Source organism: Rhododendron vialii, chromosome 8a, assembly GCF_030253575.1.
Source record: "Rhododendron vialii isolate Sample 1 chromosome 8a, ASM3025357v1".
NCBI lineage: Eukaryota > Viridiplantae > Streptophyta > Magnoliopsida > Ericales > Ericaceae > Rhododendron > Rhododendron vialii.
Window position 1 is genome coordinate 13527646 of NC_080564.1, and position 15122 is coordinate 13542767.

The 15122-nt window shown below is 39.2% G+C and overlaps 1 protein-coding gene and 1 long non-coding RNA gene across 2 annotated transcripts; one reads left to right on the forward strand and one right to left on the reverse strand.

The window, feature by feature from the left end:
* Positions 1–1723: 1723 nt before the first annotated feature.
* LOC131297884 (uncharacterized) lies at positions 1724–3724 on the reverse strand. Its single transcript, XR_009190387.1, has 3 exons — positions 3475–3724; positions 2217–2383; positions 1724–1797 (listed from the first exon to the last, which is right to left on the reverse strand). It is a non-coding gene; the product is annotated as an uncharacterized LOC131297884 (long non-coding RNA).
* Positions 3725–6044: 2320 nt separating this feature from the next.
* LOC131297882 (caffeic acid 3-O-methyltransferase-like) lies at positions 6045–11419 on the forward strand. The gene is made up of 5 exons (XM_058323075.1): positions 6045–6273; positions 8601–10027; positions 10148–10458; positions 10596–10660; positions 10948–11419. Exons 2-5 carry the CDS (start codon positions 9561–9563, stop codon positions 11239–11241), a joined length of 1137 nt encoding a protein of 378 aa, XP_058179058.1. The 5' UTR covers positions 6045–6273; positions 8601–9560; the 3' UTR covers positions 11242–11419.
* Positions 11420–15122: the final 3703 nt, after the last annotated feature.

Here is a 15122-nt window from a genome sequence, read left to right on the forward strand (position 1 = left end):
GGCGTCAAAATGGCATTGGAAAGAATAAGAGTAATTTCTCAAGATAGACCAAAACCATACTGAATGGATTCACAAATGGAGTTCGAATAAATTCTATGTACGCATTTTTATGATTGTCTAATTCATTCGCGAAAATTGGTTTTGTAACTGAGCGTGCATAGAACATTTACAAATGCAGATGCAATAGATCTGCATGAATAAAGAAACTATTTACAAATTGCTACAAGAATCTGTGGTTTCTAGGATTACCCGTTCTAGGGCAACAAGTAGATCTGAAAACCCATTTTTCCCAATTGAAACCAGATTACTAAGCTATAGGCAGACAAAAAACGACGAATAATGACTATTGAAAGTGGAGGAAGAAACGAAGTAAGGAGGCAAGGAAGGAATAGTTACCTAGCCTCATGAACCGCAGGAAATGAAGAAAACGCAAGAAAGTCTTGAAAATCAGCAGAAGGTGTTGTTGGTCTTGGAAAAGAGCAGAAGCAACTGAAATCCACAAAGCCAAATGGCATCTAAACAAATCTTAATGTTATTATTGCTCATCAATTATCTAAACTGGGCTCCAACACCATTCAACACCAGCACACATGCCTTTATGTTCTGTTTTGGCAGGGAAAACAAAAAGAACCCATAGACAATTGCTATATCTGCTGAACATCAAGCTTCATTCCAATTTTCCAATTAACCATACCAACTCAAATTTATATATCATGGCTTCATTTCGATTTTCCAATTAACCATACCAACTCTAAATTTATATATCATGGCCAAAAAGATGGGTCCTCTCAATGCCTTTCGGACGTACCACCATTATGAGCAAAAGACCAAAAGTGAAATAATCAATGACAAACACACTAATCAGCAAATTGACGACCAAACCCAAAACCCACAACCCTTATGAGCAAATGACCAACAAATCGATGGCCAAACCTAAAATCCACAACCCAAAATCCTAACATAGGTTCACATGCCCAGGTTAAACCCAAAATCAACAACCCAAAACCCTACATAGCTTGACATGCACAGAGCACACATAGGGGCCAAACCAAAACAGACAATAAAGACCCACCCAAAGGGCGGTAATGCACTGAGCGTACGGGCAAAACGACAACATCAGCAAATCAACGGAACTGGCAAGGAAACCCCCCCCCCCCCCAAAAAAAAAAAAAAGAAAAGAAAAAAGAAAAAAAGAAGCAAAATGGGGGAAGAGAGAGAGAGAGAGAGAGAGAGAGAGAGAGAGAGAGAAATACCTGATGGTGATGCCGTTGATGGAGAAGAGAGGCGGTGTGGTGGTGTGGTGCAGTGGTGGTGGACTGGAGGGGCAGAAAGGGAGTGAACAGAAAGAGGGAGGCGAGAGAGAGGTGTTGTGAGGGGAGATGAGTACAACACACATTAACCGGGAGAAGGAAAAAAAAAGGATTGGCATGCCTGGGGCAATCCGTAAAATGGGCAAAATTAAAGGGCAAATTGGTCCCAAATTAGAAAATGGCACATCGAAACTCTCCTTTTTATTTAACGCTCTTGGATATATAGTACAGACTGTACAGTCACACAAAACAAGAAATAAAATGCTCATGATTGTAAAATGGTAAATGCACATTTGAACTGAAATATAATATATATATATATATATATATATATATATATATATATATATAAAATGTATTGGCAAAATATCAATTCAAGATTTAAAAGATTCAAAAGGGAAGCCAACAACCACGCCTAATGCCAGAATCCTTCCATGTCCTTTAAAATCCCTTCGCATGCACTTCTCTTGCTATCCCTATTACGTGTCTGCAATGAAACAGAGGAACTGATAAAGGTTACTCTGAAAACAAGTTGGGCATTATTAGCTAACAACAATAAAAGAAACTCTGACACTACTTAAAAGAGGAGAAGACTACTTAAAAAGCGGGAAAGTTCATGAGAAGCCAAGGAGTAGTGATTCAAATAGAACAACCTTATATGAATAAATCTTTGGAAAAAATTGCATACCTGACTCAAAAATTCCCACCAATGTGACACATGATTCAATCACAAGTACACAACACATATATAGATAACATACATAATTATAGCGTAAGAACCCAGCAGCAGAATATACATAATTAGCTAACATACAACACATAAATAGATAAAATACATAATTATGCAACAGCATGAAAAGATAGCAAAATAGCAGACTCATGATCAGCATTTTGATTGTATCTTACCAGCAGCAGCAGATTAGTAAATGAATTCCGAATTAGGAAGCCTCGAAACAATGCTGCAGCATATAGTGACAGCTGATGGAAAGGCTGGAATCTTTGCCATGCCATTCGTTCCCTCCCCACAGGTTTAGTCAATCCCGAATCAAAAGCGGCGAACTCGATGGTTCCAGCTGCAACATCAAAATATTTTCAGCAGTAACTTTGTGTTGCAAAAACTGGTTGCAATAAGATCCCTCATATGCAGTAGTGAGCAATAAAGTGCACAAGTAACAATAGAGAAACAAATGTACCTTCCAGGCACGAAGACTGTCTAATGGCCGAAGACACCCTAAAGAACACGAGACACAACAGCAAGACAAATGAACAAACAGGAAAATCCTCCAACACAACAGCCAAAACAAACAGGGAAAAAAAGACACCCAAAAAGAACAGGAAAACCCTAGACATAAAAGCCAAAACCGGACTAATAGCCAATATTAAATGGCCTGTACTTTAAAGCAACTAAGCAAGTAAAACTGTGAAAGCTAGAATAAAGAGCACTTCTATATTTGGAAAAGGGTTAAAGAATGACCATGCAGGACCCATAGGAAGTTCTCTCTATTAACTTTAGCACACATAATTGGTCCAAAATAGGTAAATACTTGCATAAGCTGCTGGAGACAAAACAGATCAGAACAATCCACGCTACCAGGAGAAGGAAGAGGACAACAGAACCCGTAAATTCAAGGAAAAGCTAATGCAAAAGAAGCGATACACAAACTCTCGAGTCTCGACTATAAACCTAATAAAGAACAAAACGCATAAACCTAAAGAAGCAACATAAAATTAATCAAGTCCCCAACCCAAACACGAAGCAAAAAAAAACACATTACATGCACTAAACGGAAACAGGGAATCCATAGCAAAAAACCAGCAAAGTGGTCAGAATAGTTACAACGAACCCACTTTACTACATCGCCGCCACCCGTCAATCACAGATGCCGTGGAATACATCGGGCCAGCCCAGACCCAAATCCGTCGGCAGCCACCTCAGTTCCTCCCGTTGCTTTACGATCTTAACGCCGAATCCAAAACCCACGACCCAAAACCACAAACAACAATAAACAAGACAAATGCACCCACCACACACACAACCACCAACACACCGACACTGCAGGGAAAAACAACCACATCGAGAAGTCGAGGGAAGCCGGAAACAAAGCGCCTCTAAAAAAAAATTAGAGGAGAAAAACCCCTAAACCAGAGATCCGAGAGCACTCACCTCCCACCGGACGAGACGACGACACAGATGGAAGCAGAACCGGAACCGGGAGAAAACACCAGAAGAAAGCGAGTAGAAACCTCTTGGTTGCACAGTACCAACCCCCAGCGCTTCAAGGAAGACAGGAGAGGATCGACGCACGAAATCGATCACGAATCTCGCGGAATACCTCTCGACGGCAAGCGGCAGAGCAAAGGAACGGAAGGAACCCCCAAACTCCTTTCTCTCTCTCGCTGTTTTCTCTGAACCAGAGAAAAAGAAAAAGAAAACGAAGCAAAGGACACAGGGAGACGTGGCGTAATCACGTTCACGTTTTTTGGCCCAGGCTGGAAAATGACGAAACCACCCCAGGAAGACCACGCAGCCAGAAACATGTGGGGGACATAATTGGAAAAATCGTGCCAAATCATACCCTGGGCAATCTGTAAAATGGTGGAAATTAAAGGGCAAATTGGTCCCAAATCGAAAGTTGTCCACCGAAAGCCTCCCCCTTATTATTCACGGTAGGAGATATATAAAAATAAAAATAAAAATAACGGTAGGATAGGAAATTGATTTATCCAAAAAATAATACTCCCTCCGTCCCATAATATTTGTCCGGTCCGCAAAACGGAGACGTAAAAATAATACGATTTTTGTAAGAAAAGTTGGAAAAAAATTCAACAATTTACTAGATCTTGACGAGTTCTTTTAACTTATGAAAAAAAATTGAAATTTTTCTTGAAAGAAATACATTATTTTATAGTCCTCGTTTTGCGGACCGAACAAATATTATGGGACGGAGAGAGTAATAAATAGCAACACCATAGGGGCGGAGCTATTTGATTTATACAAAAAAATAATAACAATAGCAACACGGGCGGAGCTAGCATGGGAGAGGTGGCATGTGCCACACTCCCGTTTAGAAAAAACCAAAAAAACCGAGAAAGAGTTAAAGTAAAAAAGTACGTAGAATGTGCTCAGTGTCACTTTGACATTAGTGGTTCAGTCACATGCCTTGGCTTTGGGTGTTGGTGCACAAGGATTTGAAACTCGGCATTCTTCATTTTAAAATTTTCCTCTTTTCAACTCTTTCAGACGCCGTTTAATAACAGTGATAGATGAATAAAATTTGTAAAAAAAAGGGATTATGATTGAGATTAATAATGAGAATAAATTGTTAATAGGAAGAGATTGATATTGAGGCCCCGTTCCAGAAACCTTCTTAAAAAATAAGCAACTTATTTCACATTTTTAAATTAAAAAATAAAGTAAATAAAAAATAATTTTTCAATTTTTTTTTGCATTGTATAAAAGATCTCATCGAGATCTTCCAAACAAAATTCATATTGCATATTTTTAGATTTCAATAAACCCATAATTGTTGAGCTTGAAATTACCTTCTTAAAAAATAAGGACTTATTTTTGGTTCCGGAACGGAACCTGAGTATGTTTGTTTGAAATGAGATTAGATGATGGGATTGGATTGATAGAAGAAATTGGTAATGAGAAGGGGTTGGAATTGGACTAAGAATACCAAATCCCAAAGGATATTGCTAATACCCCCTATGGGCTGGATTGTTCATTCCATGGAACTACCAATCCAGACCAATTTTGGAAACCAAACAAAATATTATTAATGCCATCACCTTAGCAATCAAATCCCAACCTCCAATTTGTTTATCAAACGGGGCCTCATCTCTCTCTCTCTCTCTCTCTCTCTCTCTCTCTCTCTCTCTCTCTCTCTCTCTCTCTCTCTCTCTCATATTTGAAGTTTTTACATAAATTCTCTAAAAGTTTGTATTTCTTTCTGCACTAATTGGACTATTGCTAATACCCCCTATGGGCTGGATTGTTCATTCCATGGAACTACCAATCCGGACCAATTTTGAAAACCAAACAAAATATTATTAATACCATCACCTTAGCAATCAAATCCCAACCTCCAATCTGTTTATCAAACGGGGCCTCATCTCTCTCTCTCTCTCTCTCTCTGTTTATCAAACGGGGCCTCATCTCTCTCTCTCTCTCTCTCTCTCTCTCTCTCTCTCTCTCTCTCTCTCTCTCTCTCTCTCCATAAATTCTCTAAAAGTTTGTATTTCTTTCTGCACTAATTGGAGAGGAATTTAATTGCCTTATTTGTTTTAGTTTTTGGAAAGTATTTTTCAAAAGATTCCTCATAGATTCTTCTACTTCCAATCATTTCTATCTCTATTTCTCTCCACTTATTACCCCTACTACTCTCATAATTTTTTTTTCAAAAACTAAACCAAACAAAGCAAATAAATTTGGACATCAATTTTTTCCCAAATTTACTGCATATTTCTCACATGGTTTCTCTTTTTTTTCACTACTTGGAAAGAAACGTAATGCGTTTTGTAGAGACCCGTGATTTTTTTTTGGCTATATTTTTTTTTCTTTGTTAATGTACGGCCCGTTGAGATAAACGGTTCGGATATTCGGTGTGACATCTTCGTGGGAGGATATAAGGGTAATTGTGCGAGAGGTGCGCATGTGTGTGTGTGGGGTGGGAGCATAGGATTACTCCCCATGCCAATAATTCCCCCCAGGAGACTACTTTCTCCCATTTCTCTTTTTCTCACTCTCTCGGCCAAACTCTCTCCTCCTCTCCTCCGAAACTCTCTCCTCCCTTCTCTCTTCGATCTCAACACCTTAGAGCGTGATTCCGGACGAAGTCCAAGAATTAAAATTGCTACACGGAGCACAGGCTTTCCGAATATCCAAAAAAAATCTTGATTGGACCACGTGGGAGCTCGGTTGACTTGGTCAAAGGGTCGGGTTTTGCTTAAAACCCATGAGGTAGGGATTTCTTACCCTCGTTATGCGTTTTATATTGTAGAAACTTTATGTCCATCTCAAAATCAATTGGCAATGAGTGGAGAGGTCCCAGATGTTATTAAGTGATCACCCATTCCACTGCCAAGCAATGTGAGATTCTATTTCCTTAACATCTCCCCTCACGTGCAGCCGCATTTGAGGTCTGTCACGTGTGGCCACTTTTTGGGTCCTATCATTGTGCAGCCTTTGTGCTGGTTTGTCATCGTGAGGTGTGGATTGTTAATTTTTAAAATGTGGGGTGGAACGGGCCCCGCTCTGATACCGTGTAGAAACTTTATGTCCATCTCAAAACCAATTGACAATGAGTGGAGAGGTCCCAGATGTTATTAAGTGATCACCCATTCCACTCCCAGATGTTTATATACTTAGATCGTGCCTTGTTTTGTTGTTTGAGGTTGTTTCTTCCATTTCCGAGAATCTGCAGAACAGGGTCTTTGTTTTCGGGGTTTTACGCCTTCTTAAGCTTAGAATTTAATTTTGGTTCCTTCGTATGGAATAGAGTAGACTTAAAGCCCGTTCTAATGCCGCTGGAATCACTTGAAACCGTTGAGAATTGAATTAATGGTGGATTTTAGAAGTTTGGTCACGAATCTGTCTCGGTTTCTGCTCGTTTTCGGTTTGCGCCAAACTTCAAATGGCTGTAACTTTCTCGTCTGATGTCCGATTCATGTAAACTTCATATCGATTTCGAGATCTTGAAGTCAGCTTTGTATTGCCACTAGAATCGCCTTAAAACTCTTAGTACGCCAAAAGTTATGATCGTTTGAGTGGAGATGTGTCAATCTGTCACGTTGATGCGTGACAAATTCGTATTGCTTCGATAAATGCCTGTTTAACCATCCTTGGAGTTCAGATTTGACTAGGGTTCCTTCATACCTTTTAAGCTTCGTTCACTCGCGCAACTTTTGGGACTGGAATCGTTTAAAAGTATTAAGAACTCGCTTTATAGTGATTTTTAGAAAATTGAACTGAAATCTGGAAATTCGAGCGGCATACAGGGCTGCGTTTTTCATCGTTTGTTATGGTTAAATGACGCTATTGGTTATGAGTCCTTATGGGTTTTAAAGATTGGTAAGTTGATGATATTTTGGCGTTAGAATTATTGAAAAATATTGAGTATGCAATTTTTAGTGATGTTGTATAATTGTTTTAACTCGATAATGGGTGTGAGATTGATTATGGATGGATTGTGCATAATGAAGGATGTTTATGGACCTATGATTCGAGTGTTATGGCTATGTGTGATATCGAACTTTGTACGTATCGTGGAGTGGCATGTCATAGCATATGGACAATGGATGGAGTCATATCCAACTTCGGATGTCGACGAGGGTTACGGGGCCCAACACCGCCCGGAATTCACGTCAATATGGACGGAGCCCGGTTCACCTTCTTGGTGGGACCTTGGCGAGGGTTACGGGACCCAACACCACCCGGAATTCACGTCAATATGGACGGAGCCCGGTTCACCTTCTTGGTGGGACCTTGGAGAGGGTTACGGGACCCAACACCGCCCGGAATTCACGTCAATATGGACGGAGCCTGGTTCACTTTCTTGGTGGGACCTTGGCGAGGGTTATGGGGCCCAACATTGCCCGGTGCATTGCTTTGCATCACATATCACGCATTGTTGATTGGTTGAGCTAGACTTATGACCTGTGTTGCTTGAGAAATGAAAAGAGAGATAAAGTTGTTAATCTAATATTTGGCTTGTCATTCGACTTTGAACTGTATCTTGGATTACTATCCTTCCTCATTGAGCCTCTTGTTCGGTACAAATCAAGAAAACCAGTTCTTGTTGCATGGAGTGGCTAATACTTGAGAAATAAAACACAAATCAATTATGTACAAAAAGGAAATCCAATGATATGTTCGTGTTGTTCTGCTGATAGATATACTCATTGTCATTAGCATCTTGGGGTTCGTTGTACATATATAATGTTGCTCACGTACTACTGTTGGTGCATGATCATCACATATTCGTATAGATCAAGGTAGAATGGAGTAATTGCGTAGCGATGGATAAATGACGATTGATGATAAGTTGTGGTCTAATTGGAATAATTCGAGTCAATTTTTGCTTCTAGTTTGACATGTGAGCTATTAGGGTTATCTTTATGAAATCATGATTCCTTGGTTGTAGTATGCTCGTTTGTGGTGGAAGACCCATGTTTCTTTGTAGATCTCATCATATTCACTCACTCTAGGTGAATGATTCATCACCATTTCATATAGCTTATGTATAGATTTTCCTGCTGGGCTAGTGTAGCTCACCCTACCATTTTCAGGTACACTTCAGGGACACAGTCTTGGAGGGTGTGAAGTGCATGCAGACATTACAAGCTAAGGTTATATATATATTTTTTGGAAGTACTTGCATATCTTCGTAAAACAAATTGCATTGTATTGTTTTCTTTATTTTTGGAATACTGTATCGGTTAGACAAACCTGTGGATTCGGAAACTGTAATATATTTGGGGGCTATCATATGTACTATTGCGAAGGTTTGTATTTAAAAATGGTATTGTTATTTATGTTGAAAATCGAGGGCGTGACACGTTTGGACATTAAATTTTTTCCCATAAGTTTAATATTTTTTTCCTCACATGGTTTGTATTTTTTTCCCACTAATTGGAGAGGACGTAACACATTTGGACATTAATTATTTTCCAAAAGTTTAGTATTTTAATTGCATGTTTCTTTACGGGTTATAGTGAGTGTTTATTGACATAAAAATTGAATTCAAAAACATGTTGATTTACGTAATTGTATGAATAAATTATGGTGCCACCCCGTTTCCAAATCCTAGCTCTGCCCCTCGACATCATACTCCCTCCGTCCTATTTTAACTGTCCCCTACAAGAATTCATGCAATTTCAACCCAAAAAAAAAACATATTTTCACATATTATTCTTTTAAATTTCTCATACCAAATTAAAGTGCTCATTGAATACTTTAATTTGGTGTAAGAGAATAAAAATAATAATATGTAAAAAAATTGAATAAAAACAAAACCAAAAACATATGCTGCATAATTTAATCTCTAGTGTAAACACCCAGAAAAGGACAGCAAAGAAGAACAAGTGAGAAGATAGAGAAAGTACCCGTGGAGGAAAAGCTAGGGAGTGGTTAATTAACAGGATCGGTACGTAACTTTGTTTTGCTCCTCCTATAAATAGTAGTAAAATTGGCTGCCTTTCCTAGTCCAGTATTCCCTTATTAGAAAGAACTAGAATTACAGAAACAAAATGGAGCCATGTTATAGAGATAACAGAGACGAAGACAAAGACGACGAAAAGCAGTATAGCTATGCCATGGAAGTGATACGCTCCTCAGTGCTGCCATTGGTGTTGAAGGCGGTGATAGAGTTAGAAGCGCTAGACATCATAGCCAAGGAGGGTCCTGGAGCCCAACTCTCTGCCTCGGAAATCGCGTCGCGGTTGCCACCCTCTGCTGCTGCATCCGGTCGCAATCCGGACGCGCCCGAGATGCTGGACCGGATGCTGCGTTTCCTGGCCAGCCACTCAATTCTCACATGCTCGGCCGCCATCTCCTCCTCGGATGACCCAACGACGACTGGGCCTGCTGCCCCAGTCGGCGAGACAAGAGTGTATGGGCTGGCACCTGTGGCCAAATACTTCGTTCCCGACCAAGACGGAGTCTCGTTAGGGTACTTGCTGTTCATGTCCCAGGACAAAGTCCACATTAACAGCTGGTAATTAGTACTTAAATCATACGCACACATTCGAACTCAGCTTAATAATTTCCTTGAATAAATAGTAGTTTTACTTTGTCCGTCTTATGATTTGATTAATTTCCTTAATTAATTAACTAGGTACGAACTAAAAGGGGCAGTTTTGGAAGGAGGGATACCCTTCGAACGGGTACACGGGATGCATGCATTTGAATACTGCGGGAAAGATGTGAGGTTCAATGAGGTATTCAACAAGGCCATGCAATGTGGCACCAAACTTCTCATCAAGAAAATCGTGCACTCCTACAAGGGCTTTGAACAACTCCAAAGCCTTGTTGATGTTGGCGGCGGCCTTGGTGTCAGCCTCAGCTTGATCACCGCCAAGTACCCACACATCAAGGCCATTAATTTTGACCTCCCACATGTTATTCAGCAAGCCCCGCCCTATCCCGGTACGTATGATTTCTAATCCTTTTTTTTTTAATAATAAAAAAACAACATATGCCGACCTCAATGTTCACTATTGAGGGCGCGCGATTGAAAACAAACCCGGATAAATATTAATTGTCTCACAATTCGATCCTTGTAGGGGTGGAACATGTGGGAGGAGATATGTTTGAAAATGTTCCAAAGGGTGATGCCATTTTCACGAAGGTGAGTTTCAGTTTCCATATGTCCATGCATGCATGAGGCATAAATATTAATTGTTCCACAATTCGGTCCTTTAATTTGTTGATATCGTGCTTAAAATGATGGTGATTGTGTTTTCCGTTCAAAATGACTAAGATAAAATCAGTAAACCTGTGATCAGTAATTAGGATGCATATATAGCATTTATATATGCTCTGGTAATTAATTAAGATGGTTTCGATAAAGTACGATACATTGATCTAGTTATAATACTAATGACGATTAATTGTTGGCGATGTATGTGATCATAGCGTGTACTTCATGATTGGAGTGACGATCAATGTCTACAAATACTGAAGAATTGCCATAAAGCTCTACCGGAGCATGGAAAGGTAATTGTGGTGGAGACAATTCTTCCAGCGATCGTAGATACCAGCGATGCAGCAAGAACCGCTTTCCACATTGATTTGCTGATGATGACCGAACTCGGAGGGAAGGAGCGCACAGAACAGGAGTACCGGACCCTAGCCGTTGGAGCTGGATTTTCTGGCATCAAACTGGATTGTTATGCTTGTACTCTATGGGTCATGGAATTTTACAAGTAGTACTACTGTACGTCCACTTGTGGAGGAGTACTTGAGCTAATTAAAACTTGCATTAATATATTCCTATTATGTTATTTTGTTTAGTAGAAATAAAATAATAAGAGCTGCATGTTGATCGAGGATATTTCGATGAAAATTTATTTATACCGGAATATTTATGTATTGTTGTCAAGTTAAACTAAAACTCTTCTAATGTTATATTGTGGGTCAGGCATGATAATTGACCATTAATTATGGATCATAAACTTATATATCTAATCGTAGACGTTGATCATGAATGCCTTCATCAGGGAAACTACTAATTGTACGTAACACCCAAATTAAAATTTGTGTCTGGTTTTAAGAATTAGCCTGGAATTTTAGAAATGATCAGATCATGGTGGTAAATAAGTTAGATTTGAGATCTAGTCGCTTTCTTGCTTAATTTCGATGATCAAGGAAAACAAAAAAGAAAAAAAGATACAGTCTTTCTTGGAGTAATAATTGATTAAGTGCTCCTCCTAATCACCATATAGTGATAACCCCCCTTCTTTTTTTACCGAAGTAAATAACATTTTCTTCTCTATCTAGTAACAACACTTTGCCGTTCTCGATCTTCAAGATAACGGCCCCCTTTTGATGAATGGTGTTTGATATCAATTACTAATAATCATTTATCTAGCTTTTTTAGCTTATTTGACCCAACAAAGTAAGATTATTTCAAACTCTAATTTGTAGATTTTTTGTGCTTATTTGGAGTTGAAAAAATACAGTTTCATGGAAAAGCACTTAACTCAATAGTGTTTCCATATAGTAATAATTAAGGTTACTCTAGACATTTACTTGATAATAATAACTCTACGACTTATCTAAAACACAGTCTGAACTTTTATTTTAACTTATGAAAAGCTAAAACAAAAACATCTCCAACTTATCTTAAACTTTGTAAGTGACTAATCTAAATAACCGTAATTTAACAATATAATTTAAAAGTGATAACAAACTGGGCCAACAAGCAAATCCATGGGAATCAACGTATGTAAAAGTCCGGACAATGCCAAGTTACTTTTAGGAGGTCATTGTAACAATCCGAAATTTCAACCCAATTTTTTTCGAATAAATATTTAAATATTTTATTATTTACATCAATAGCTTATGAAACTAATTAAACTATTTTGACTCATTAAATTGTTTTAGTAATTAATATTACTTAAGTCTAAACCATATATAACTTAGACCTGATATATATATATACACACACACACACACACACATACAGAGTCTCCTTCTTATAAGGACTACTTTATTTTAATAAAATATGGACCTCCCTTTTCCAATCGAATTTTGATGATCCGAGCCGCTCAATATGTTCAGAATGTGATTTTAAGGGTTACTCGAGAGAAATCAGCAAAAAAAAAATCGGGAAGGGCTTCATCCGAGCAGTTTTTGTTTGTTTTTCATCTAACGGTTCAAATAACAACTGTTCAAATCAAGCCATTTCCGGTCATTTTTTTTGCCGATTAAAATCACGTTCTGAACACATTGAGCGGCTCGAATCATTGAAATCCGATCGGGAAAGGCGAGAAATGAAAGGTCCGCATATAAGGTCCTCATTTTAAGGTCCTTAACCTGAAGATTTATGTACACATACATATGTACGTATTTAATACATGCATGCACATACTATACCACCCACCACGTCTACTCATTTTATTTCTTTCCATCAAATCAATTTAGTGTGTGCGAAAGAGAGAGAGAGAGAGAGTTAGTTTGAGGAAGAGAAATCTGGAGGAAGAGAGAGATGTATGTGTGGGGAGCAAGAGAAAAAGAGATAAGGATTATTCTTCAGCATTTTCCATGTGTAAGAGAGAGAGAGAGAGAGAGAGAGAGCGCGCGGAAAGGATGGGATTGTGTTCTGGATCCCCTTACACAATCACATGCATGCGTTTTACCTACATAGTACATATTGATGTCACAAGAGAGAGATTAGCCCGCATTTTAAAATAAATACTTAAAAAATACACCTTTCGTTCCTATTTAATTGTCCACTACGGTTTTACTCGTATTTTCAACTACTTATATCTCTTAACGTATATTTTAAAAAATATGCAATATGAATTTTGTTTGATAGATTTCAATTTTTTCTATAAAATAATGATTTTAAAAACATAAAACATATAATACACATTGAGAGATATAAGTCGTTGAAAATACCCGAAAAACCGTAGTGAATAATTAAATAGGGACGGAGGGAGTAATGACCTATTTTCAAGTTCAAAAATAATGGACTCACGAAAATAAAGTTTTAATTTTTTTTTATAGGATTTGATAGATCTTATCAAAATCTATCAAACAAGATATATATTACATATTTTTTTTATTTTAGTAAGCCTTTTATTTTTAAACTTAAAAATTACAAATAAGTACTTACAGTATTTTTTAAGGGGGTAAACTGGCACAGCACGTGGGTGAGAGGGAGATGGGGTTTTGATCACACTAACATGCACCACCATGATTATTGGCCCTGTTCCACTTTCTCAAATAAGTACTTAAAAAATAAGAATTTATTTTCAAACTTAAAAATAATGGGATTATGAAAATAATTTCTTAATTTTTTTGCAAAGTTTGATTGATCTCATCGAAATCTATAAACAAGATTCATATTGCATATTTTTTTATTTCAGTAAACCAATTATTTTTAAATTTGAAAATTACAAATAAATACTTATTTTTTAAGGGGTAAGCTAGAACACTCATCCACCTAGGGACATTATTCCCTAATTCAATGAGAAAATGGCAGAGAGAGAGAGACAGAGAGAGAGAGAGAGAGAGGCCGTGGGGAGCAAGGAGAGAGGAAGGAAAACTCTCTCTCTAACTTTCCTCTCCCTTCTCTCTTCCTCTTGCGCCATTAGGTTTTTTCTCCTGGGGTGGGGGGCAGACCCCGCCCCCGTCTTTCTCCCCTCTCCTTCCCTCTTCCCTCTTCCCCCTCTGTGGTCTGGTTTCTTCCTCTCCGGTTTGGAGGTTGTAACGTTGTGTTGTCCGGTGGGTGAGTCTCCGGCGATGGCGGGTGACTTTTCCTGTCCGGCTCCTCCTCACCCTCTCTGATCTGGTTTGTGGGAGGTTGACAGCGGTGGTGGGCGTTAATAATCGAAGAGGTAGGGTTAGGGTTTGGTCCGTGGTCTTCCGGCTTGGTCCGGCTTTTCTCTTTTCTTCCACCGGCTGGTTTTTCCCCAGTCCGGTTAGTTTTCGGTCTGGTTTCCCCAGATCCGAAGGGAGTGGTGGTGGGCGAATAACGCTAGCTTAGGGTTTGGTTCTTCTGTGTCGACTTCAGGCTTGGTTCTCGGAGAAGACGCTACTCCCGGGCTTTGCCCGTGGAGAGGTTTGTCAGTTTCAGCTTTGGGATTGAACAGGTAAGCTGTGGTGTCTCGTTTCATCGGCCGCCGTGGTCATGGGTCATTCGGAATTTTAGCCCAGGAGGATTTCTTTTCCGTTCGTCGTGCCCGGAGCTCGTCGTGACAGCGAGGGCTTGCCGGAGTTTCTTAGCTCCATCGCTTTGGTTGTGGTCCGTCCTAGCATCTGATGACGTCGGGCGTGCATCCTACGGCCAGAGCAGGCCAGCTTGCTTTTTGGGGCTTCTCAAGGTGGCGCGGCAACCGACCTGCTTGTGTTCAATCTGTTTCCATCAATGCTTGGTTGCTGTCTTTATTCAAGTTTCTTCGCATACCCGAGGCAGTTTGGTGGACAGATTTTATGCGCCACGTGACCCGACCTTTTGAGGCGGTGTGGAGGGAGCTTAGGCTCGGCATAGATCTAGAAGCTAGCTTGTCTCTTTATCCTTGTGTTTTCATGTATTTTTTCTGTGATGGGTAGTTTGTAGATTCATTTACATTGTATTCGGATGG